The sequence below is a fragment of the Aptenodytes forsteri genome, unplaced genomic scaffold (assembly GCF_000699145.1).
Source record: "Aptenodytes forsteri isolate BGI_AS27 unplaced genomic scaffold, ASM69914v1 Scaffold243, whole genome shotgun sequence".
Classification (NCBI taxonomy): domain Eukaryota; kingdom Metazoa; phylum Chordata; class Aves; order Sphenisciformes; family Spheniscidae; genus Aptenodytes; species Aptenodytes forsteri.
Window position 1 is genome coordinate 2,676,310 of NW_008795314.1, and position 27,473 is coordinate 2,703,782.

At 37.7% G+C, this 27,473-nt stretch overlaps 1 protein-coding gene across 1 annotated transcript; it reads right to left on the reverse strand.

Annotated features, from left to right (window-relative positions):
* Positions 1-286: 286 nt before the first annotated feature.
* RAB40B (RAB40B, member RAS oncogene family) lies at positions 287-27,467 on the reverse strand. The gene is made up of 6 exons (XM_009279446.1): positions 27,271-27,467; positions 5,457-5,517; positions 3,414-3,474; positions 2,482-2,559; positions 1,774-1,996; positions 287-1,349 (listed from the first exon to the last, which is right to left on the reverse strand). Exons 1-6 carry the CDS (start codon positions 27,410-27,412, stop codon positions 1,078-1,080), a joined length of 837 nt encoding a protein of 278 aa, XP_009277721.1. The 5' UTR covers positions 27,413-27,467; the 3' UTR covers positions 287-1,077.
* Positions 27,468-27,473: the final 6 nt, after the last annotated feature.

Consider the following 27,473-nt stretch of genomic DNA (forward strand, 5'->3'; position numbering starts at 1 on the left):
TCCTTCACAAACAGAAGGAAGACTTGACAGGTATTATTCTTCCATATTTCAGTTAACAATCTTGAAGACATGTTGTATCAAAAGCATTACATGATGCTTTTAGGATGACTTCACATTTCTGGTCTCTAGTTCAGGTGTATTGTTCTTCAAATTCTTCCAAAGGAAGATAAAGACAACCTCCCCCAGTTAAAGAAAGCATAATAGGATTTCTTTTCCAGAAACATTTATTTATTTTTGAACAGTGTTCTTTCCTTATAAAGCAGCTCTTCAAGTGACGTTCCTTTTACCACAGTGTCTTTGGCATTTTCCTCCTAGAACTTTCTTGTAGAGTGGTATAAAATGTAATTTTTAATTTTTTTTTTTTTACAGAAAAATAAGTATTTAAACCACAAATTAATTCCCCAAAGTATTAAATAACATACGAAAAACTTTATCAAATCTATTACATACACTAATGGGACAAAACCTTGTTGTGTATGTGCATAATAATTATATATACATTTTTAGCTTAGTTAAGTTAGTGCTTCAAAGCTATCAAGGAAGCTTTACAAAAAATCCAAATGCACAATTGCAGTATTACTAGAATTTGTCACACTATTTGTAGAATTTAACAATGTATACAATACATTGCGTTTAGAAACCTCTGCCTGAATATGCAAACCGATGACTTATTTTTGTATCTTTGAATAGTTTGCAAAAAGACAGGATTTTATACAGTTACACAGTAAGTCACTTTCCAGATTTCATGGAATTAAGAACTGAATATAATGATAATTATCTCCTATATGAAAACACATCTACTAGTAAAAACAATGGCATCATGCGCATCAGAAACTAAAATGCAGTACGAAAATCCAACAGCAAAATGTCACATCCTTTCAGTTGCACTGAACCTGTCATTCATTCCAAAGCAGCATTACTGTAGTGAGCAAGCTCTAAAATAAGACTTATTTTTCTTATTTTTGTCTATGTAGTGTGATACATACATAGAGTGTGCTCAACCATTAAACAAGGAGTCCTCGTGTTCAACACTTCACATGAGGGGATTCCATCCAGGTTCCTTTTCCCACAGAGAGCTTAAGAAATTTTACAGCTGTTTCTTGTACAGTTTTTTGGTGGGCTCTGTAGTGGACGGATAATTTTAGCTTTCTTTAAGCTGTTCCTTTTATTGATGTTGCTGGATGTGAGGGAGTATGAGCGTCCATGCATCATCCTAGCATTAAGGCCATTTGCCATGGAGAAAGATTTGAGATGGCTTCTTAAGGCAACAGGGAGAGGGAGCTTGTCAACAAGATGCACAGGGGTACAGGAAACTATGGCACGGCAACAAAGGTCTTGCAGACTCAGTACTTAAAAACAGACATAAAACTTCCATTATAATAGCATGCTTTTGTCAGCCACATGGTAGTAGCATACCCAGCACTCTGCATGCACTCTGTACTTCCAGGATGAGTTCTCATTTCTCCTCCCACACCCTTTCCCACATACACCTTATCCAAAATACCTGCTGCTTCAGTTTTCTATTTATGTCTTAATATTTAGATGACTGAGCATGTAAGTTCTAGGAAAGATATGTTATTCCCTACAAAAGCCGAGCAGGTTATGCCTGCAGATACATATTTTCTGTTTAGAAAGCAAATTGTACAGGATTCCTGATTCTTCTTTTTTGATGTTTTTGCATCAGGGTTAAAGTTTCTGAAAATTATTTTATATTAATGAACCATAAACCTTAGCTAGGACTAAATTTACATATTTTCAGTGTACATCGCTTACCCTTGTTCGGCCTCCAGAGCCTGTCCATTCCATGTCTCATCAATACTATTCTTGCTAGCTCAGTAAAGGACTCTGTAATATTGAAATTACAAAGTGGACTGACTTCAAAAAAAGTCATGCCCAGCCTCTCAGCATAGGCTTGTGCTTGTTCAGTAGACACTTGGCGCTTGAAGGCTAAGTGAAGGCGATTTCCAACCAGGATTTTTGGTACACCAGGAGCATGCTGAGCAAAGAGAAGCAATAAAAAAATTAACAGCTTGGCTTCCATTTTCCCCTTCCCTCAATTAAAACAAACAAAAGCTTTTTCAAGATTTAAAGACTAAGTGGCAGGCTGGACCAGATGATCTCTAGAGGTCCCTTCCTGCTTAAATTATTCTATGATTCTCTGATCTAAAAAGTCCCTTCCTCAGAGAAGACAGGCTTGCACAGATGATGTGGCAAATCTATAGCAAGAGTGGGACTACAGTATGAAATCTTTGCCCTCCATATGCTTTCCATCAACACCTTTAAAGAAATCAGGCACTTTAGCTGATATGTTTCCAACTTTCTAGAATTATAAACACAGAAAGAAAATTGTAAACTTGGCATCTTGGATAACTCTGTAGTAGGCACTGCCTGCAATTGCCAGTAAAAACAGTAGAAAATATCATAAGCAGTCGGTCTTAGTCATCTGTTAAAGACTAGTGACACTCTGGGATTGTACCTTACCTCATCTATTTCTTTTATCCATCGATTGATTCCATCAAATGACCAACGATTTGTAATATCATACACTAGTATTACTCCCTGTATTAAAAAAAAAAAAAATTTTAAGTTTAACAGAGGCATAACACAGAGAATACTACCTGTAAATTCTGCAGTTCTGAAATAATCTTGTAAGATGCTGAGCAACTTCTCAGTGGAACAGAACCTCAGCATCCTGACAAACCAAGCCCCATCTCACTGTGTACATTACAGACCAGCTAAGGGACAGAAACCCTGACTTAATTTTAGGGTCTAATGTATTGGTAAATATTTCTTTTTGTAGTGGGCAAGTTTGGTCGATCATACACACATCACAAGTCATAGCAAATAAGTATTTTTGGTCACGTTTGGTAGCTTGAAGATTCAATGCTCTGTGCAATTCTGGAACATAACAGATGCAACTCAGAACCAATACATGTCATGAATTATAGCAATACTTTAAAGTCTGAAGCTATAGAGACTTTTAGTGGGTCTTTTTTTTTTTTAAAGTAATTTCCTTACAAGTCATTACATTTCATCACATTTTAGACTATGTTTGTATTTTTCACATTACTCTTGACAGTTTTATGTTATCAACTTCTCTTACTTGGCACACAGTTTTAAAAAGTAGTATTAGCACAGCTTTCACATGATCAATTGAGGTAACCAACAAGAAGGCATAAGAATATATATCACTGTATTTTACCCTGATTCAACTCCAATCTCACGGATTTCCCCTCCCCAAAAGAAAATCCTGCCCCTTGTTATTTCCCATGTTTCATGTTATCTTCAGACTATTACTGAATCTGCATGCAATCTACAAGTGACCTATAGAAGCCACCATGATGGTTTGCTAACTCTGCTTTCATTCATCTAACAACCATTACTCATCACTGAGAAAGTTGTACTTTGCTTACCTGAGCACCTCTTGAGTAAGACCGAAATATGGTGCAGAATCTCCCTTGCCCTGATGTATCCCTAAACAAAATAAATTATATATAGTTTTAAAAGAAGTGGCCTCCTATGTTAAGAGTTCAGCTAGATTAACTCCTCTGTACTGATCAATATCAGCTCTTCTTCCATTACTCCTGCAGTAGCAGTCACTAATGCACAAGAGCTCTTCTCGCTCTCAGCGGTTTTTCCCCACTGGCATTCTGCCCTTTCCTCTACATTTCTCAGATTTCTCAGGATAAGAGGACAAGAACTTCAAACTTTACTCTTGTGATTGCCCTTGGAAAACAAAGGCTATTGCTCAAGTGTATGTATGCCACTAGACTTTGCATTTAGTTCAGCTTGAAGAAAGATTCTGTTTTCACAGCAAAAGAAAAGTGGGAGGAAACAATAGCTATCACCAAGGAAACTAATGGAAAAACAGTAAATTCCTGATCACAGCAGCAATAGTTCATCATGAGCCTAGTATGATGAAGGTATCCCTACAGAGTCATAGACAGCACAGATTTTTACAAAAGCATGCATAAAAAAAATTTTAAAAAAGATCACTGCATAAAGTGTTTGGAAGCAAAATCAAATTTATAGTGAAGAACACGATAAGAAGCAAAATTCCATAAAGACTTTTTGAGGTAGATTACAGATCTTCAAATGCAAGGCACATATTTCCCTATATGGTCAACTGTAGAAACTTTTCCAATCTGTTATTTTAAGGAGTCCAAAGAACATCCTTGCCCTTCACAAAAACAACTAAAACATCTCCTTCCTGGCTGCTTCTCAGATAAGCTTTATGGGGTATTTTTGCTAAGCTATATAAAGTGGAAGACAGAAGAAGAAAAAAAATAAGTGAACAAAATATCAAGTAATCAAGACACCATATGGCAGAGTACCATTACCCATCATTGCATTTAACATTTGAAACATCATTTTGAAAATCATAAAGGCAAAAACAACCAATGAAGAATAAATTAAAAATAACTTAGCTTTGACACAAAGGCATCTAACTCCAGTACTTAAAAAAGTTTCAAACAAAAATAAACCCCAAAATTAATTTTAAAGATGGAAATGGCTCTGGATTGTCTCCTTCTAGGAGCAAAAAAATATAATCATAATAACAATTCATTTTCACCTCCAGTTCTCTACTCTATCTGAACACTGATTGTTCCTAGAACCTGTCTCTCTGATTTATCTAGATTATGGCTCTTCAAAAAAAAAAAAAAAAAAACACCCAACAAAAAAAACCCACCAAAAAAACAAACCACAAACCACACTCCATCTCCTTCCTGTCCTGCACTGACCTTACTTCTTTTATGCCATGAGTTTAGGGAAAGAGGAAAACAATGTATTTAAGAGGCAGTAATGTTGCTGCATTTTTCAAGTTGTATCACTTGCTGTGTATTTCTAAATGAACCAGAAGATGGCCATCTTCAAACAACCTTAACATAAAAGCACCCTGATAGACCAAGTATTTGACCTGACAGGAAAAATATTTGTTGTAAAATAATTTTATTTGTTCTTGACATGTTTTTATAATGATCAAATCACATCAGAATGCATATCAATTAAATTATATGAGCAATAACACCACACCCCCCCCCCTTTTTTTTTTTTTAATACTGTGGTTATTGACCATTACTACTAATAAACTGAGCAAAGGGATGTTGCTATACAATCACTGTATGCTTTCTAAGGTACTTTCATGGTTCTCATTACCAGTATATTTTATAATCTTTGAAGGCACTTTACATCTATCTTGAAGGCACTTGTAATCTTTTGTGCCTTTCTTCTGCATTTATTATGCATCTCTCACGTAGAGAAACTGTAGGGTCCCCCATTTTACATGAAATAGATGCAAAATGGAGGTAAAGAGAAAGCGTGACTTATTCAAAGGGCTCACTCTTCCTCAGTTGACTAAATATTTCTGAAGCATAAGGGAGAACTCATGCCCTGAGGAGTTGCATTTCTGTGTCTTTAAAATATAAATTACGAGGAAAGGTGGAGCACAAACTTACCAGAGCTGTAGCTTGATTCGTCGGCCATCCAGAAGAATCGTTGTAGTCTTATAATCTATACCTGTGGGGAAGACAGTCATGCAAATCTTAGAGCAGCTTGCAGGTGTACAATATACAGACAGATAGTTACAGATTTCAAAGAAGCTGACCTTAAAAAACGGTATTTGTCATTAGTCCTCTGTGAAGTGCATATGGATAAGAACAACCTTGTTCATATGAAGTTATACATAACCTTAAAAAACAGTATTTGTCATTAGTACTCTGTGAAGTGCATATGGATAAGAACAACTTGTTCATATGAAGTTACAAAGACCTTTCATATTACTTAAGTTTGGTCCATTCAGAGCAGAAGTCTCAGGCTCCCTTCAGGTTGATAAATGATGTTTTATTCATTATCATGACAATATATATGCTTAAAGAGTTTTATCTCTTTCCAACAAAAGAAGGTAGAACTAGTTTTTTGCCTTTTCTCTCATACATACGTTGCAGACTAAATGCTGTTCTCTTCCTCTATTCCCTAGCTTTTCTGCCTCTATTATTTCTTCCTTATAATCTCTGACGCACAGACAGCTCTTATATCAGATACACGTGTCCCCCTATTATATAAAAGCAGCAGATGGTGCAAGAAGTGGTTTGCCTTTTGTCTTCCAGCCTTTCCCATCCCCATTGATAACAGCCTTCTCTGCCCACAAGACCTATGCAGTTAGTGTCCAGCAGAGCCCAGGCCTTGTGGTTGAGCTACAATATCTCTTTTAGATGAGCTGAAAGTACTGCAGCGTTTACAGGAAGTATGTATTGTAAGCATGTATACATACTTACACATGTATACACACAAACATAACTTAGCTCACATCTTTATTGCACATTTTGTACTCTTTGCAAACAACCTTCAGTGCTATATAATACTACCTTTTTACTGCTAACCTGACAAGCCCCAAGAAGCAATTAAACTATGCAAAAATAAGCACAAGTCTAGTATTACTGTTTTCTTGGGCAAAATGGGTGTGTTAGTTTCAATTAGATTAGGTAAAACTAATCAGAAGCAGTTGTGTAGCTGCGGTTGACCCCTGAAAATATCCATCACCATGCTAGGGTCAATGGCTTTGAACACTGTGCTTCAGTACTGCATCCACAAATTGCACAATTATAAACATTAAGAGAAAGAGAGGCCTTTATTTTATTAAATATTATTTAAGAAGTGTGCATTCAGTATTCACACTATGCAGCCAAGCAACACAGTTTCACTGGTAAACGTGTTTTTCCTCATGTTTTCTTTGCTGTGTCATTGTTAACTTCTTGAATTGAACAGTTGTTTCATAGAGTCCTCCAAATGAAGTTTAAAAAGCATGGAAACTAGCTCTGAAAAATGTACTGAAGTGTAATGAGACTTGTACCTTGAAAAAGAGAGACATGCCTTATTTTCTGAGCATAAGCAAAACAAAGGGGTGAGAAAAACACATTGACATGGAAAAACAAAATGCATGCAGAAGAGTGCCCTAATTACTACTTAAGATTTCAGCACATCTTTACCAGAGGAACAGGGATGACAGTGCTGAAGATGATCCTGTAAGTGTAAGATTCATTATTTTGGGTGGCATCAACATCCAGAACAAAAATGTTAATCTCAATGTTTGTATTGATAAATGTAACAAATGCTTACCAATATGATTCCCCCCGCCCCCGCCCCCAAAGAGAAGTTTGAAAGTTTAATAAGAGAACATATCAATTATTTATATCACGCTCTCAAACAAAAGAGTACAGCATAGCACGGCACATAAACAACAAATGAGAATCTGTCTCGACTGCAAGCACAACTCTGGGGAGACACCTACCATGCAGGAGATTTGCTCTCTTTGCCTGAAAACACATTTTGTCAGCAAGTTAACAAAATGGACTTCCCGTTGCTCCTCCAGTAGAGTATTGCTAAGTGCTGCTACCAGTTGTCATGAAGAGGTCCCTAAAGCAGTCACCGATAGTCAGTTACCTCCATTTTTGTAAAGAAAAAATAGGTTTAAAACCCTCTGGCATAATAAGCAGCCACAGAAAAGGAAGCCTTACCCACCTCCTTTTCCACAAGGAAAGGAGTTCGTAAGACTAGGTCTAGAATAAAGAACAGATGTTAAATTACCAAACAGAAGTTACTGCAAGGTAACAGTTGTCAGCTGAGTCAGCTCCCCCTGTAGCCATAGGCAAAGAAAAGAGATGCTTCATTTGTGCTGCTTCTAAAATTTGCACCACACTAAACTGCTCAAATGGCATTTGCCACATGTAACAGGCTGAGGCAAACAAAATTTGAGTCTATTTTATGAAAACAACCAGAAACTTGAATTCACTAAGTTATAATCACAAGACACTACTCTTTAAAAGGAGGTATGGATGCCCTACCCCAGGAAATGTTCACCTAGTTACAAATCAGGATAATTTCTTGCCCAGAGATCAGTGCACCATTTAACCCAATGCAGCTATCTGCAGGTCTTAGTCTCAAGACAATTCATTTGTACACAACTATCACCAATTTCTCCTCCAGAGCAGACACTGGGGGACGCTGAATGCTTTTATTACACAGCACAACAGCATCAATTCCTTTTTTTGTAGGATACCTATTGTAACATAGATACTAAAGCATATAGTGAAACAAGTTCTTTACCTCTAGTACAAATAACGTCACTTCTCTAATTTCCTGGCTTCTTGCGTGCCAAAATTTACATTTGTAGATTAAATAGCTAGTAGTCAAAAACTTTCTAGCAATATTAGCAAATCATTCTTACTTCTGTATTGTATTTGCTGATATTATTAGTAGAGTTTAAACCAGCTTTAAGCTTTAGAAGTTGAAAGTAAGAGATTTAAAAACAACGATTTTTGAAGGATAGTTGCACTGCGGTACTAGTAATTAAAAATATTTTTATCTATGAATTGATTTGTTACATGGTTTATGTCATTTCTAGCAGCAGTAGCAACGCTAAACATCTGCCCAATTTGAAAGCCAAGGACAACAGAGGAGTGTTAAGTCACCTTGCCATAGCCCTACAGAAATGGGTATTTGCAGTTCTGAGAGCAAGGGCACTTCTTAAGAATAAGAAGCCAAGAGGAATTGCCTGTTACCAGGATCCTGGTAAGGAAGAAGCTAGCAATGACCAGAGAGATGACAGAAAGCAAACTTAAGAAGCAGTCTTGCTGTGATATGAAGACCGGGTAAGTAAGATCAGGAAGATATAGAGGCACTGTGATGGTAAATCACACATTATTAAGACACATATTTCAAACATGACACTTTATTTCTGTTGCCTGCAGGATAGTTCACTTGAGTCACACCAACATACAGGCCTGCTACTCCCACTTTTACAAATTGATGAATACATCCTACTGTCAAGTAGGAGTATATTAGGAAAAAGCCTCTTGACACACCTCCTTCTAGTCTGGCAGCAAAGAGAGAGCGCTAAATTCTTCTTATCATTCCAACTCAAATTGGAGGCTGGTTCAGTGCCACACCAACTTCACAGTTCCCAGATAAGCACCGAGCTGAAAGGCCAGGGGCAGCAATAATGGGCATTTCAAGCTTTTAGCTCACTGCAGAAATGTGAATTGAAGCATCTTCTTGCTTTTAATTCAGGCTCTTATCTGTACATTTGGAGAGAGAGACACACAAACCCCCCCAGTGTATTACCACCAGTTTTGGGAGACTTATTTTCATTTATTGGCCAAAGTATTCCAGTTCTCCAGAAGTATTAGGTAATAGTCAAATCTACAAACCACAAGTTAAAATAAAAAACAACAACAATAATAAAAAAAAACCTAACAACAAACCTATAGACAAAGTCTTGAGACACTGAACAGTCTAGGACATTGAAACTGTTTGTGCACTGAAAGAACAAGTTTCATAATTTCAGAAATTCCTGAAAACATAAAACAGAGAACAAACCCTGCATAACACTATATAACTCATTCCAGCATCCTGTGCTACCGCTGATATTTCCCGCAGGGTGAAATACCTCCCCTAGTTTATCTCAAGTTAATGAAGAGGCACAGACGATGTTTAGCAAACACTGACACATCCCACACAGTGAACAGACATCCATCATTCTGTTAGAAGACATACCAAGCATAGAAAATTAGTACTGCAGAGCTAGAGGATACACAGCTGAATAAACCTGGCACTGTGCTTTGCACCACAGACCATAAACTACTGCAAGTCGCTCATGTTTAGCCACACACATAATGCAAAATATTACAACTTTTTTTTATATGACTTGCACAAGACAAGTCTGAAAAGTATCCTATTGCCAGCTGCTGTTTATGAAAGCATCTTATGGGTTTCTCTTGAAAAAGAGATGGATTCAGAAACTTCCTTATTCTTCAGCTGTTATACAGATAGAAGCAGTTGATAATATAACCTGAACATCTCTGCAATTAGCATTTGCCATTGATTAAGAATCAAAACAAAAAGCCTTTTGCCATGAATCATCAGGAACAGCATGAAACCGTAACAGTGACACCAACAGATGTGGATTGTGCTGTTGTAGACATCAAATGTCCTTCCAGAACATTATTCACTCATTTAGTAAGACAGAATAGCTTTGTTTGGATATGCAACTAAAATGTATCTCTATACAAGAAAGGGAAGAAAAAGGCTGCTAAATCAAAAAAACTCAACTTTGAAGTAAACCAGAAAAACCTCCCAGTGCTTAATACTTTCACATGGATGTTTTTTTAATAAAAATTATTTACCTACAGCCACAAATTGAAATTAAAGAACCTGAAACAAGTCACTACCCTTGCTGAAGGGTTTGGATTGCTTAAATCTCATTGATTTGTAATAGATTTTGTTCTTCTCAAATACAAAATTAACACATAGAAAACTGAAAGAAATATTATTGAAGCCAGGAATGTAGTAAGATTCCCAAAAGAGCATTCAGCTGTTTGGTAACAACTGCAGTAAATAGAAGCCATCCTCTCTGCATCGATGCTTTGCAGCCATTACCACACTATCACTTATGCTTCACTGACCACACTGCATTCATGTCAACACTGATTATTTTACGGCTTCCTGTGAATTTCTGCTTCTCTTGAAGCTTATAGTAGTGTATCAAAGTTTCTGGTTTTTGTGGTGGGTCTCTTTAGGGCAGAATCCTTCAGTCATTTAAGTTGCTCATTTTGTGTTCCACCACAGGCAACATTATTTACACCAAAAATCTTTTCTCTTCAGTTTAATAATTGAGATTCAGTGATCTACAGTGTGACTAACAGCCAGTCGTTTAGCTTTGCAGCAGTGAAAAAACACACTGACTCACTTGAACGAAATTTGAAGCAATGGACTACAGACCAACCACTGATCATGTCTTGGTAACATGACCTCGAGTAAAATCCAGATTTGTCCCTCAAAATTTTTCATAGGAATTGGATGTTAGCCCAATACTTTAATGATTTGGAGCTTGTTCTGCATTTGCTTTGGATATGTGTTTCAACTTCGATAAGTTATAGGAGAGGGGAGAAAGAAAAACAGGGGAAAAAACCCCACGAACTTTAAGACTAGATTCTTTAGAGCTGTGCTTTACCGATTCAGCACTGAAAGGTTTTATTCAGCGGCACATTTGTCTTAGAAATGCTCCTAAAAACAACCCTTTTTATACCTGAGAAAGTACAGAATACATGACTCTTCACCTCTGAACCTGGTGCTCTGTTACATTTAGGTCATAAATACTACAAGAACCGGTTTCATTGTTTTTACTTATTCCTCTTCATGTGTCCTTTCTTTAAAGTTTAAGGCATGTTGTTCCTTGTAGATAATTGATGTCAGATTAGCAGCTTTCAGATTTAATTAAAACAGAAGCTACTTAAAAAAAAAAAAAAGAAAAAAAAAACATTCCAACTCCCTGCCTCTATGGCCTGACCGCCTTCCAGAGATTTCAACGTTAAACGCATTCTCCAGCAATCAGACACTCCATCAGTTTGTCCAGATTAACCATTCAATAATAGTTATCTCAGACACATACTAATGTCTCCTTCCCGCTGTCTGTTTCTATGCCAATAATTAAGTGTCTACAAATATATATATTCAGTGGGATTCTGGGCCCGTATTTAACAAAGTCCACTGAAAACATCCTTCAGGTTCAAAGACTCTTGACTGCACTTCCAAAACAGAGTTTTAGGTTTCAGAGAGTACTTAAAACCATTTTCTCATAGGCATGATGAGAATTCAATGGTCCCATCACTTCCCACTTTAAGCTTCCTCAGCCGTCTAGCTTTTCATATACACATTAAAATTAAGGTCTAACGTTTCTCTTCAGAACACATTTGTAACTGTTTCAAGTATATTTGACAAGTGACACAACTTCCAACTCCATTCACTTATTCACAGCAAATGGACCCACAGCATGCTTTTGATTCAAAACTCAACTAGGCTTTAAAAAATAAGCCCCATGTTTTCAATATCATGCTGCAAAAATATCAACTCTTTGCAATAAAACTGAACTATATCTTTTGATATGTAAGCACGAAGGTCAGGTTACGTGACAGTCATATTCGCCTTCTGCTTGCCATTTCAGAATAAACATCACTTTCCAAATTCCAGTCTTTTCCATCACACTTAATTACTGCAATAAAAGCCATCTGTTTGAAAAGCACAGATTGCCTATTCATATTGAAACAGAGACACTAAAATTTTAGATCTAGACTGTATTCTTCACCTTATTAATCAAGCCATAAACCACAATTACAAAGTCTCAGAGATAATTCGCTCATTTCAATGATGTGACAATTTTCCCATTTTTAAAAAGAAGCTATCTGTATCAGAAAGCTCAGCTTTGTATTTAGCTTTGTTTATGGTCACAGACACATGCCAATATCACAATCTATCCTTCAGTACACCTGTTTTCCTTTAAATATTTAGAAGAATTAAGTTTACAAGAAATCTACCCTTAAAAAAAAAAGAAAGTGCTCTTTGAAAAGCTTCTGTGTAATTGTTATAGTTGCAAAATTTTTAGGGCACCAGGTTGAAGTCTGAAGATCTCCGAGCACTTCTAGTTGGCTCTAGTCCAGACTGTTGTCCTTAGAACCAAAGCAAATGGTATGGGAGTAAGAAGTTTGACACAACTTTATGGCAAACTTCCAATACTAATCTGAAAACAAAATTAACAACTGAAACTCCAAAACCTATATAAGCCCCAAAGAATTAATTAGTCAGGCTGCTAATTTACAGAAGCAGAAACTGAGTAAGTTTCTGTTCATCCTCTTACTATCAGCATTAGAAAGTAAACAAGCCAGTACTTTGCATATTAAATTCACACCCTCCCCAAAAAGAACATGCAAACAACTTGTTAAGTACGTTTTCTTTAATCATGCCTTAGCTTGCAGTATTTCTGCTAAGATGGCTAAATAAAAGCTAAACATTCAAGGCAGATGACTGTTTAGAAAGAAAACTATTTGACATCAGCTAATAATCAACCAAAACTAGTGAACAATCCATTTCCATTCACATTAAGAGGAAAGGAAATAAAGATCCTGAGATCATATTTCACTCTCCTCTGTCTTAACATTTACTTGTCAAGAATAAAATAGCCTCTTTACAATCTAAGGCCTTAGAAATTTATTTTACAAGAAGAAAGTGAACTGTTCCCATCCCCCAGGTCAGGAAGAAGCAGGAACTATGCACTTCAGTTCATCATTTCCTTTCTTCCACTCTGAAAGAGAAGGGTATTGGAGGCATACGGTAAGCTTGTCAACTCAGATGTTTACTACAAGTTGCAGCTAACATCCTCAGATGAAAGCTGCTACATATAAACACGTTATTCGTTATAAATAGTAGCCCTGCAAGAAAAGGGAATGTTGTTATTAGCATTGCTGACAAAAAAGAGTCCTTCCTTTATTTCAGCACATTTTATTAATAAACTTGAAATAAATTGGGAAGAGATTAATATATCAATCCCAGCAATCTTGTAAGTGAGGTGTTTTATTCTTGACCCTTTTTTCCACAGATGTGAAAGAATCAAGTGGAACACAGAACTCGGGCTGATCAGTGGTCACAGAACACCTCTGGTGCCTTGCAGATCTATATTCTCCTGCAACTGCTCATGCACAACACTGACTCACACTTCTGACTAGAAAATTCATCATAAAAGACAAGATCCCCAAAACTACTGACAGCTCTGGAGGTGGACTGAGATAGGATTGTTATTGACTGGTAGCAATTATTACCCAAATTTTTTTTTATAATTATTTAAAGCCAATAACATCAGATTATGATTTAAGAGTGAATGCGGATCACTCGGTTCCCTACACTGGGAAAGGAACACACTCTTGGCAGAAGACAACAAACATTAGCTTTACGATTTCCCCGCTTGTCTCTCCAAATTCTTTGCAACAGAACTCAACATAAAAAACATAACATCAAGAAGTTCCCAGTTCATAGTAATTGTTATAAAACAGCAATAGTATTTTAAAACAGCTCTTTTCTACTTAAGATTTGCATCTTATAAAAAAGAATTGCCCTCAACTTTTAGTCCATTTAATATCAAAGTAGAGATAACCATAACCTAGCACCAGTGAATTTGATCTAGAAATTAACCCCTATTATAAGTACAGGGGAAAAAAAAATATTCTTCTACGATACCATCTTCTCACTGCTGCTGTTCATCAATTCCTACAAGTATGAGCTGGATAGCAAGAAGAATTCCTTTGCATACGTCAGGCATGTTGTTAACAAGCATCCTATCTTCCTAAAAAACTCAGTTACATTCTTTTCAAAGAGCATCAGCTCTGAAGGGTGGCCTCTCATTCACAATCCCACCTCTACACTCCTTGCAATTAAATAAAGTTTCAAACATGATTCTTTGTTTCACCTTCTTTGAGATACACATGCATCCCAAGCAACAGCTATGATGTGGTGCTCTGCATATCCATGGAAAGTACACTGAAGGGAAGCTTGGCCAGGCCAGGTGCTGACCCAAAAACTGAACACCTTGGCCAGGCCAGGTGCTGACCCAAAAACAGTGGAATAAGTTTTATATAAGAGTTGATTGTCCAATATTTTCAGTGCTGTGGATATCTTTGTGGTACAATAATTCTTTATCATAAAGCTTAACAGTGGGGGTCAAATCATCCTGCTGCATGAGGAAAAGACCAGAAGGCAGGGTACGTATCTTTTACAAATTCTACAAACCGAGAAAGAAATGGGACGCAGCCATGCAGAACTTGCCCTTACTTATATCTTAAACACTAGGTTTGAAATATGGCCAGAATCTGGAAGGGAGAATAGCTTCAAAACTACCATAAAATATTAAAAACAGATGCAATTATTTCACATTTTACAATATTTTCCAAAAGAGAACAATGAACTTTTACGTCTTGACACTTCATTAGCAGTAAACCAGTTCAAAAATACTTGGCATGAGAAGAATCACAAGAACATCCAGCCACCATTATTCTGAGCTATAGGCCTAAGAGCTCACTGAGAACAGTTGCAAACCCCTCCAAAACTTCCCTAGGCTTTAAATCAAGTCTCAAATAAATGATTCTGAAGAATTAAATCACCGCTTTCAGTTAAGCATATCAATATATCATAACAGTTAGAAAAATCAGAATTGTTCCATAAGCATATTCCTGTATATTATGAAACTGTAAGCAATACTTATGATACATGGCAAGATATAACCAAAGTTTACAAAAAACAATCCAAAAAGCCTACTCCAGGATGCCATCAGTACTCCCAGAAGTCACAGCACTATTTGTCACCAAGTGTAGTAAAAAGAAAAAAAGCACGTGTTTTTTTTGCACCCCACAAAGCACTGCTTGTTAAAAGAGGAGAAAAGATTACTTGAAAAATAATTCTTTGAGCTGAACAAGTAATGAATTCTGTCATTATGATGACCTGAAGATCAAAGTGGAATTCACAAGTAGGTGTAAGTGCAATAATTTTGCTTTAAAGATGCCAGAGAGCAAAATTCATATCATTATTGAAAAACTACTGTGACTTAAAAGCTATCCAGAAAACGTACAGCCATCATTCCCAAAGCACAGATACTTGAAGAGGAAGAGCTTTCAAACTAACCTCCAAACCAAGCAACAGAAGACCAACTGCACTTCTTAAATTTGAAATTCCAAGTGAAACACATGCTGCAGTAAAATGGGCTTTATAGATAATGTGATCATTAACTCAAGGAATTCCCAAGTCATGAGATATCTTCAGGACATACACTTCCATTAGAAAAACGAAGGAAATTAAGCCTGGCTTCGATTATGCTTCCACTTCTCCCCTCTCCTCCTCCCCAGCTATTCCAGCAGAAGAGTTGCCAAACTTATAACTGTATGCCTTTTCCAGGACAAAAAATTAACACAAAATGCTAGCAAACAATCTTTCTTAGGATTTAAAGGAGAAAGGCAGACTATACATTACTGATACAAAGCTCTTGTTCCATTCATCATTTAGTTGGTTTCAGTTTTCCAAGAAATTAAAATAAATTGATTTCAGGTGAATAGGATCAAAGGAAATTTCAGGTTGGAGCAATCTCAGAAAGTCATCTAGATCAACCTCCTGCTCAAAACAGGATCAGATATGAGGTCTGGAGACTGCATAACCTCTCTGGGCAACCTGTTCCACTGCTTGACTGTCTTCATGGTAAAAAAGATTTTCCTCTTACCCATTCTGAACCTCTCGTTTCAACTTACAACAGTTGTCTCTCACCCTCCCACCATGTACAGAGCCTCACTGTGTCCCCTTGATGACCTCCTCATGGGTACCAGGAGGCTGCTCTTAGGTTACCCCCCCAAAGGTCTCTCTTCTCCAGAGAGGTGACTCATTAGTCTGCGGCCAAACTTCATTTAAGTTGTTAGAACTGCAGACTTTTCTTCACTTAAAAACTATGTAATTACTTTTCCTGTATTCTTCCGCATTGAACTAGCCTGTCTTGCAGATGTTGAAGACAAGTACAGTGTAGATTGATCAGTGAGTCTGCCTATAAAACTATAGTTCTCAAACAGTACTGGATTAAACTCCTGTTTGGAGACAAAACCTGGATTTTATATGGAAAAATTATTACACCACATGTATTCTTGGACTCTAGAATCTTCTTGCTCCAAGACTAACATCATTCTAAAAGGAACTGTGTTCCTTGTCTGAACTGAAAAAGAAAATCAATTTAAAAGTTTAGAGGTTATGAACTTGTTTAAAATCCCATTTATCATCTTTCTATTTGATAAAGTATGTATTCCAGTTAAGCCACAATCTACTAATTCAGAAGTGGTTTGAAAAGTCAAGGTTGTGCTTTACACAAACTTCACTTAGCGTATTTACTGAAGCAAACAGACAAAGATCAGAAAAGCAGAGTCCTGACTGACTAAAATCAGGCACTGTGTATAGGGATTGCTAAAACAATTAGGAAAGAAATATATGTATCCAGATATCCATGTTAAAAATTTTGCACCACAAGACTCTCCGTATACTGACTCAATCATTCCATTGAATGCATCAGCTACATGAGCCTCTTTTCCTCAGGCTAGTCTTGAGAGAGTATTAAAAAGGCTGCCAGACCTGCTGGGTCTCTTCTGGGTTTTCCAGCTGGCAGTTTCATATTTCATGCACTTAAATATCCCATTTTAAGGCACTGCATAAAGTCAGCTTGCAAACAAAGTATAAGGGCACAGGAGATACATTAACACGTTGTTGTCCCTAAAATTTTGAAGGGATGAGTTATTTTGATTCAAAACCTATGGACTAAAATACCCCTAACCCCCTTTTTCTTTCTTTTAATTAAACTGGTTTTTTTTTTAAATAGTTTCTGTTTCATCCAAACATCTATAATGGTTCATTCTCCATGAAAATGGGCAAGTTAAACATACAATCCTCAAATACACTTATGACTGCTCCTTCAATGTATTCTTTCAGAGTACATAAGTATTCTTTGCTATTTCAGCTTTGCTTATGTGGGATTACAAGGAAACATATGTCGGTAAGGTCAGGGTTGGGCTCTTTGCATGAAGTTGTAGCCCAGAGGAAAAATGAGAGCAATGGCAGGAGCATAACAGTGAGTTACTAACTGCCAAGATGTGCTCAACATAGCTAATATAAAAACTGGGGGAAAATAAAGAGGTAAAATCTGAATCATAAGCCTGGAACACACCACACAGTAAACAAATTACTGTTATTAAATACAAGTGATTGGACTGCATTTGAAAGTGTGAAAGATCAGCTGCAACTCATCTAGTGCAAATGTGTCACTCTTGGACCACAGGTCACTTTTAAACATTGTCACATGTTCAGTGTGACACAATTAAAACAGGCATTTATGGCATTAGGAGTTTATGTTATATGAACATGAAGCCGAGACCCAAAAATAATTTATTGAGGGAAACTCTAAATAGTTTGCTTTTGCATCAGCCAACATCTTATTTTAAAGCTGCATTTTTTGGAGGGCTCACAGCAGTCCAGAGGTGTGTCTGCACTAATCAGTATTGAATGTTTCAAAGGAGGTCACGGAATCCCACTTACTCTAGCACAGGAGAAAAGAAATGCATAGCAAAATGATTTCTTTATATAAATTAGGAAAAAGCCATAGAAAGTTGCAACTATAAATTTTAATTAAAAAAGACCACACAAATTACCCATTTTCATAAATGAAGTAGCTGCAAAGAATTCTAAAATTCCAAATATTGGATGAGGAAGGTTGGCAGGTGCATGAAGGAAGCAGACCTCAGAAAGCAGCCAGGTTTGCAAGTTCTTCCTAAACAGGATCTCTCCTACCATTTTTAACAGAGTGCTAGGCTAAATGAGCTCAAGACAACACTTCTTATGTTCTTAACTTAGAAGTCAGTTACTTTTTAAAATGCATGGAAATTTCCATTCCAGAAATTCTCATCATAGTTACTCCACCTCTGCATATTAAACTACCGGTTTCTGCTTTGAAATCCAATGTTGCACAAATAATTTTAATGTCCAAGATAACCCTGGAGTAACAGCCTTGGCTCTTCTAGCTTCCTCGTGCTCACCAGCTATTGCTTAATCACCTCCATCTTCTGACACCACTTGTTGATTTCACACAGTGCTTTCATATCAGCACCCTTCAACGGCAAATCCCACGCAACAAAGAAAAATAGCAAAGCTGTTACATTGGCTTTCAGCTTAGCACAAGACTACATCTCATGAACAATAAATAGCTTTCTCTGCTTCTGACAACAAACATGACTCCAAAATACTTAATCTTCACTGTTTACATGCCTACAAATCAGTCAAAAAAATTACTGATTTGACAGAAATGTTTTTGTATGCTTTTAAGAGTGTTTTCACTGCTAGGTCCTACCTCTCCTTCCCCCAGTTGGAGAAGAGTTACTTCTCTGTCCTAGAGAGGATTCTTACCTTGCCTTGAGCACAGTTCAGAGATTCGGTTCAGTCAATCTGAACATTATATGAACCAGACTATGTTCCACTTCCTTAGAGATTTATATCCTTTAGGGTTCAAAAAAACCCACGCCTCCTGTAAAGAATCACCGGTCAGATCCAGTAAGTCTCAGCTGAACACAGCACTTATATTGCTTTTACCAATATGCAGTTTAGTTAATGTATCAAACAAGAATGTAATTATACCAAAAGCAGGTATTTACTATACTAAAGCCTTAAGGCAGCTGTTCTTCAAACACACTTTGTCACTTGGCACAGCTCGTTATTTATGATACCTTTTCTTTTCTGCTTACCCCACCCAGCTGAAAGAGGATACTCTTAGATGCCACAAACTACTGTAAAGATGTGAGCAAGGTCGTTTCTGGACCTTTAAACCCCCTCCATTCCTGGGCAGAAATGACATCCTAACTTCCTAGTAATTAGCTTTCGAACTTTCCATAGATGTGAGTGACAATTTAGATACATAAACAGCTGTTGTGAACACCAATATTTTTGTGGACTTTGCCCTGAGTAGGTACTAAATTACAGTCAATACTGACAGAGGATTTTATCTTACTTTTCTGAAAGGCTGGACATTAAATATACAGTATATGTCGATAAATCAGTGTTTGATCTGTAACAGCTTCACTTACCTGATGAACTTGCAGCTCTAACTGGAGTATTTGACTACTTAGCTTGCCCAGTTCATGCTTGCATATTACAACACATCAAGACACAAAAGAAAGGAACAATTATTCGTACAGATGTGTTCCACTCTATCAACAGATTTAGATGTGGATGAAAAAAGCATAGCAACCTCAAACCAAACTTGTTTGGTGTATTACATTTGAGATAGTCCTTAAATAACACTAGCGTGACAAACATTAGTCCATGTCGAGTATTATGTGTAAATATTGCATTATTTTTTCATATTTTCAACCTCATATTAAACAAAATCCAGAAGAGCCGAATAAAATGGAATACAAATAAAACTTTTAAAGTTAGCCCATTTCTATCCTTAATCCCATTTTCCATTCTTGTTTAGCTCCCAGAACAAAAACAAATTTACAGCAATATGTAAATGTAATTTAACAAACATATTGGATAAAACTTCATCCTGGCACAGGCAAACACAATTTTGGTTAGGCCAAAGCAGCTTAAAAGGACTCAATTACCTTGAAGTCTGACCACTTTTCAAAATAACCTGGACTTTGTCTTTCATGTTGCACACTTGCCTGGGAGCCTCACAGTAATTTTGTTTTCACAGTCCCACTCCCTCATATCTACGAAAAAATGGGGGGGGGAGACACCAGTAGCCCAAGGGAAACTGAGACAGACGGTACATAGTGCTATTGAATGTGCATGAGAAAGACAAAGAATAAAGTAAGCTATTGCTGTAGTCTCCTTTGCCACAACAATCTAAAAAGTATTACTTGTAGCAATAGATATCAAATTCAGACAAGTGTGTGCAGGTTGGTTTCAGGCATGAATCTGAAAAACATTCGCATGATCTTAAGATTTCAAGGCTTCTTCATTCTGAAACTGTACGATACAATAATATGCTCGACTAAAATTTAGGTCTTTTCTTTGATTTTTTTTGTTGTTGCTGAATAGGCCTTGTTAAGAAACATAAAGGCCAGTTATTGGAAAAGAACAAGGTAAACAAATATCTGGTTTGAGTATGTACATGCGCACACAGTTTTGATTTTTTTTTCCTTCCAATATGGTTGGGTGAGGAGAGAGTTAGGAAGAGAAATAATTTAAGCCTATTGATTAAGTGGGTTTCAAAACCTCACTGTAAGATGACCTAGCTTCTAACCTTCATGAAATTGTGAGACAGTATCACTTTCTGTCCACGAGATGGATACGAGTGCATGACACCTGAGCTGCTAAGCAGTATTAAAACAAAGAAATACTATTATTACTATATTAAACCAAAGAAAAATGGCCAAGTAGAAGAAAGTGTGCAATAAAGCAAAACTAGTTTTATCAAAGGTTCGAAGAAACATATGAAAAACCATACACTGCCAAGCAGGCCTAGGATTTCTATTGCTTCATTAAATCAAGCAAGGTGAATATTCATTGTTTCAACAGATGTGCAAAATCAGCTAACAAATACAAAACTCAGCATTGACTGATTGACTGGGCAGGAAGTGCTACAGTATCCTTTACCACATTGTTTATGAAGAATATGGAAAAAGAGGTAAAAAAGTTGTCACTCAAGTATGCTGCCATATATCAGGGAAGAAAACACGACGTACTGGTCTCATGAGGTGGGCAATTCTTAGCATGACAAAGTTAGCATGAGACTCCACACCTGAGATTTGGGGATGGGGGAAAGGCGCATGAATGGAAGCAAAGAACAAAACCAATCTGAATTAGACCATAAGCTTTTTTTTCCCCCCAGTATCTGTCATAAGTAAGGCAAGAATAAAGGGAATCGGGTCAAACCCATTTTGGATCCACATTTTCAGCTAACACACACCTCTCATAATTGACTGCCTATTAAGAAGAATTGCTACTCCACAGTGCTATCACCTGGAAGAGACAAAATGCTGTTATAGGTGGTGGAACAGGGAAGAATTATTTCTATTTTTCTCTTTTAAACACAGTGAAAGGGGAAGAGCAAGTACACACTGGGTAGCAATTTCTGTTTACTGAACTTTCTTCACATGCAGTATATAATACAATTTAAAATTAATATAGTCTTTCAGCAGTAAGCACAGGTCTTGTAAGATAATACATTAAAGGGGTAGTCATAACTAACATATTTAGAGTAGGATCTATTACTGCTTTACAGACTCATCCCAAAATAGGTTAGATGCCCTATTTGAAGCAACTATTTCTTTCCACCAGTGCCACGGAAGCCCACAGTAATGAGCTAAGACACCAGATGTCTTATAGGCACTTAAACTTGGCATATGAAATCAAACCTCACCTGCTTTTCCTTGTACAAGAATGCAGTTTAAATCCTTTTAAACTGAGATCAATGGGCATACAACTGGATTTTAACAAAATTCAAGGGGGAAAAAATGCACGCCTATTCAACGTTTTAGGAAAAGTGACTTCATGACAGCTAAGAGTGATCAATTTTTGCTCTCCTTGTGCTGTGAGATAAAGTCTAGTCTATTTATAGGCAAGCATAATTAACCTCAAAAGATGTTTATTTACTCATAGACACTGGTGCTCAGCAATTTTTAGTAACTCTTTTGCTGGAGAAATCCTAATAGAATTGACTGAAGATTGTCCCTAAAAGCTGGTGCTATGTGCAAAGAAATACAGAGATGTAATGATGTTGCCATTCGTTTGTATTGCAATCTTTAGATCATGTTGTGTAATGGCTTCAAAATAAGTCAGTGATAAGCAACCCATCCTACTCATTATTATACAGGCAGGAAAACAAAACAATTTTATTTCCCCTTCCTTTCAGCCAAGTAACATTTTCAAAAACACAGTTTTATGAAGACAGAACAGAGAAACTTAACATCAAATCTTTGCAGTAAAACTTTTACCTCCATTAGTTCTGTATTTGGTCTTGTTAGGGGGTGAGGAGAAGAAACCACAGCCAGCTCACAAATCCAAGTCTTTTAATTTCTCATGTTAACAATATTTCGGGTTTTTTTTTTTCTCCCCTCCTTATTTTAGTTAGGGCCCATTCCCTCCTCTTCACACCAGCTTTACACCTAAGAATGGCTTTGATCTGTGTATTAAGTTACCAGGAAGAGCCACCATGAACTGTAAGTTTGTCTGCTGGGATGCGAGCAGCTGACAACTACCCCAGTCTAAATGCTCCCTATGTATAAGGTAATCTGGCTCTCCCCATTAAGGCCTGTTTGAGGTTGGGCCATCCAAGCTCCAGGCCTGCGTTCTAACCACTTAGAGATCAAGACAACCACTTATTAACACCCACAACTATTATACACCAAGATCTTTTCAAGCATTCAGATAAGACAATCAATACCCCAGTGAAGTTCTCAATCTAAGAACAGACAGAATTTATGGGAAGGCAAACAACTGTGATATGAACTTAAGAGGATATGAAAAGGTTGCTAGATGAGAAAGGATGAGAGAGAATTTGTCAGTTTAAACCTGATGTTCCTGCAAGAAAAGGAGTAGGAGTACACAGGTTTGAACAATCATTCCTTTCAGTCCCTGTGTCAAGCAATCCCACTGCAAGCATTTGTTAGTTTGAAAGCAAAACCAGAATGCAGCTGAATAAAAATCTATTAGTGCAAAACATCAAAATATTTGTCTACTTAGTGACAGCACACCTAAGGTACTATGTTCTAGTCCAGAAGCAATTACTTCCTCCGAATTTATTCTGATGAGAAATTAACAATGCTTAGAAGCAAAGTTTCTGCAGCTCTCTATCAGATCATTTTTGTGCAGTTTTTCTTACCAGGTTAGAGACCAAGCGTGTCCAATCTATTGTAATTTCAGTTTTAAGCAAGATGTGGCAGAACTATAAAGGCAGGTTACCCAGACAGCTAACCTTACTGCCTAACTGCCCATCTCCAGGATAACTGCTTTCTCAATTATCTTCTTGAATCATGTTTACCAATGCATTTTCCATGGCAGTCCTTACTTTGTAATGTTAATAAAGCTTCTTCCCTTCTGCTTTCCAACCCACATCCCTTTGGTCATTAAGAAAAATTCAGAGACCAAGAGATTGTACTCCTTCTTAATAGCTCTGAATTATGAAATGCTTTCAAACCACGGCTTGTGGACCAGCACCAGCTTGCAGGGACTTGACTGATCACACGATGCTGACTTTCCTTCCCATCTCCAGATTTCATATAATTTTAATAGCTGAATTATGCCAAATGCTTTCAAACCACGGCTTGTGGACCAGCACCAGCTTGCAGGGACTTGACTGATCACACGATGCTGACTTTCCTTCCCATCTCCAGATTTCATATAATTTTTGTGTACTGACAAAAAATAGTAAGATATATGACTGCTGTGTTTTCCTGGGAGTGAGAAAGATGGCAGATTTATTTTTGAATAGTTAAGAAAGTGCCTGTGAAAAATTAATTTGTGGTTTATACAATTAACATTTGAGCCCATAGAGTTGAGATGAGACAGTTACACAGCTGCACATAAAGCCTTCAGGAATCCGATGGCTAAAAAAGAACCCACCCAAAAAAACAGCAACCACCACCCCCCAACACCATTCTAGTCAACTCCAGGTTTTATTTTACCTTCATTCTTGTCTGCTTAACTGTCTTTGATGCTGCTGGATACAACAACCAACCAAAAGCTCTTTGATCCTTCTTTGCTGATGAGTCTATCCTCACTCAGCCTTTCTTCCACCTCTCTTAATATCCCATGGGGTTCGTTTAGATTATCCTCCCTCCCAAAGGAGGGCTCGCACTCTGTTCAACACCTTGTCCTTCCCCATACTTCCTTTATAAATAATCTGTTTCCCTACTTCTTAGAGCACTGCAGTGCATCTTAGTGATACCTCCTGTTGTTTAGCACAAGAGCAAACCCTATATCAAAGCTAAATTCTAACTCTTCTTCCTCAACTCTAATGCACTGCTGTCCTTTCTGAAACCAGCCCTGTAACGTCACGGCCATCTTTCCATGTTATCCACAGAATCGGTAAGCTCTCTGAACAGCCGGTCTTATTCAAGGCCTCATCTGTCCTTCATCTCGATCACCCTTTGTAGCTCATTCTTTCCAAACTTCTCAACATTCATATTCCCACCTTTAATTGACTAAATTTCAGCAGCGGGACTAACCTCTTTCCTGTTGCAATAAACATCATATTCTGTCTCTCTTGAATATACAAATTTAAACAACTGCCCAAATTCCCATGCTTCATCACATTAACTTGTTTGTTCTCATTTTCAAGGTCCTTCAGTGCTCTTCCTCTCTCTCCTCAACTGCTCTTGTCTTTTACCACATGATCTTTCTCCTCTTCCATTGTAGTCTCAAAGCTATTCCCTTTCATCAAGCTCCGCAACAAAGTTTTGTCATTTCAAAGCTTATACATGTGGCATATTTTGACAGAATCTATCATACCGCTAGACTTTCTCTTTCCAACTTGGAGACCTAGCTGGCATTATGAAAGCGGTAGATCCTAGTAGTAACTAAGGACTTGAAAATGGTGAAAAAGTCAGTGTTTATCAAGCTTTTTAATCAAGTTAAATTAGAAAATGAGTCATAATATCAACAGGATGTTTAGCTCTATCCCTCTCCCTGCATCTCTATTTTCATAGTCCCTGAGCCTGCACAGATTCCTCACAGCTGCATCCTACGCAGCCACACTCAGATGATGTGGGAAAGGCTGAGGGGATACAGGCAGAGAAGGGATATTGGATACAGACCACCAAAGAAACTGGGCAGCTTACATGCAGTGTTCAAAAGTATTTCAAGTTTGATGCACTCAAGAACATTATAAATTGAAGACTGAAGAATGAGAAGATTTTTTTTTTTTTAATGAACTTTCACAGTTAAAATCCTTCCTTAAGTGAGCCTAGACAGTATACTATGATTGTGTAAACACTGAGGCTCAGTATTTACAAATATTCTTAATTATGACACTAGTTGCACAAAATTAAAAATCAGATTATATTCCTTCCACATTTTACTACCATGCCATCTGTTATACCTGCCCTCCTCTTGTACGTCTCATCCCTCTCTTCAGACACGCTCATCTTCTCGGGGCTAAGAACTTCTTTCAGTCTCTCTGAAACAGTGGCCTTTGCATAGCAGAGTTTGTGAGGTCCTGAATTACCATATTTGCCTAACCTTGTAAAGTTCAGATTGATAAATATCCTGGTGAAGAGACTACAATCCGTGAAATAGCGCATAAAACTTACAACCCTGTATGTATACATTTTGAAGTTAGTAGTAGTGATGAAGAATTTCCAAGCTGCATGTTAAGTACTTGCAAAATAATTCAAAAAGAATATTTGTATTTCTTGGCTGTCAAGAAATCTATTCACAGAGTTATAGTGTTAGCCACACAATTTAAATATTTTTAAGAGCAAAACCACAAGGATCACAAGGTTTACATGCAAAAGTCTGAAGTAAGACTGATGAGCTCAAGAGCTGGTCAAACATTCTCTCTCAGTTATGTCAAGATACATTGGAGACTAAAGTGCTTCTTCAGTGTAAGAATTTGTAAACTAGATTGTATGTACAGAACAGAGCCAGACTAGGCATAGTCTCCCCAAGCCTTCTGTCCCTTTTCTCCAACCACCTGAAGAGCATGAAGAATAAACACACTGCAACACCCCAAGGAGTAATCTAGCAGAACTATTAAGCAAACACCTTAAAATGTACATTGATGCCTTCAAGGTACAGTCTGACTCATAGGCAATGGTACAGAGAACTCTCCTCCCTCCCTCCAGTTCTTCGCCGTGAATCAGTACTATGAACTCAACATAATAACAGATCCTAAATCAATGTAAAGCCTTCCAGTGAATTAACTAGTCACAGACTGGCAGTAAATTAAAGCAATGGGTAACTTACAAGATAATTTGCTTTTTAATATGCCACATGATACATTTGCATGAGGGAAAAAAAGAAGTGAAACTAGAGTACGTTCTAGGCAAACAAGATTGGGGGAGTGAAAAGAGGAGAATGGGAGGGAAGGAAAATAGAAATCCCCTTTTCCCTGATTTATTAGCTTAGTTTTAAATCAGTCTGCAATGTTCACCACTCCCTATTCTGCAGGCAGAATATATCTGGCATGGATAAGGCTCTTCAGTCTTGCCCTTTAAAAAGCTTAAGTGAAAGAACATACTACAAACATGAACTTTGATCTTAAAAGGGCTACCCTTCTGATAGTAAGAGCATGACAGTGAAAAAGAGGGAGAAAAAAAAAAAATCTCCTTTTCTGCTGTTTCAGTGAAAGCAGTTTCACAGCAAATACCTTTGCTGTTTAACAAAGATCCTTTACTAGAAAAATATTTTTATCAGTATTTCCCTTTACTCACTGATAACAAGAGAAAAATAATTGTTTAGGAAGATAAATCCTATCACCTTGATCAATACATTCTGTGTATTAAGACATTTCCCTTGAACTTGAGCTCCAAAAATAGTTTCGCACATGAGATCACCTGCATGGGATTTTAAACCCCAACAACGATTCTACCTGCTTTCTGAAAACTACGTACAGCAAAACATCATTCAGCATGTCTTTGCCTGCACCCTTTTTCTCCTTCGGTACTACCTGGGAGCTCCATACATCAGCAGGAACCTGCAGAAGCAGTTGTGTTCATCTGCTGGTCTAGCTGTACTAGTTTCCCAGCCCGAGAAGCTGGCAGCACTAGACGGTGGCCTTTGCCTCCTGCGCGGTCGTAGCCTCACCGCGGATGCGGGTCCCGGGAGCCTGGAGGGCCGCAGGGCGCTTGTGCGTGCGGCGGTGGGAAAAGGGGAGCAGCGGGCAGAGACACCTCGCCACGGCGGGAGAAACTCCCGAGAGGGGGTGCAGCTTACCCATGTTGTGCCCGTAGGGCGACTCGGTGGCTCCGTCCTGCAGGCTGGCCAGGATCTCCCCCTTGCCTACGTCGCTGTCCCCCACCAGCAAGAATTTCAGCAGGAAATCGTAGGCTTTCACCGGGCTTCCCACGTGGCTCATCCTCCTCGTCGCTCCCCCCAGCCTCCCCGACGGATCACCTCCCCCGGCCCATCCCGGGGCC

Bases quoted from the DNA above. Each gene is read 5' to 3' on its own strand.
- RAB40B (XM_009279446.1), bottom strand. From the start codon at position 27,412: ATGAGCCACGTGGGAAGCCCGGTGAAAGCCTACGATTTCCTGCTGAAA. The intron at 3,475-5,456 runs GTAAGTTTGTGC...TATTTTGTTTAG, and splicing joins CGAATCAAGCTACAGCTCTG to GGATACATCAGGGCAAGGGA. The intron at 2,560-3,413 runs GTAAGCAAAGTA...TTTTTAATACAG, and splicing joins CTTACTCAAGAGGTGCTCAG to GGAGTAATACTAGTGTATGA.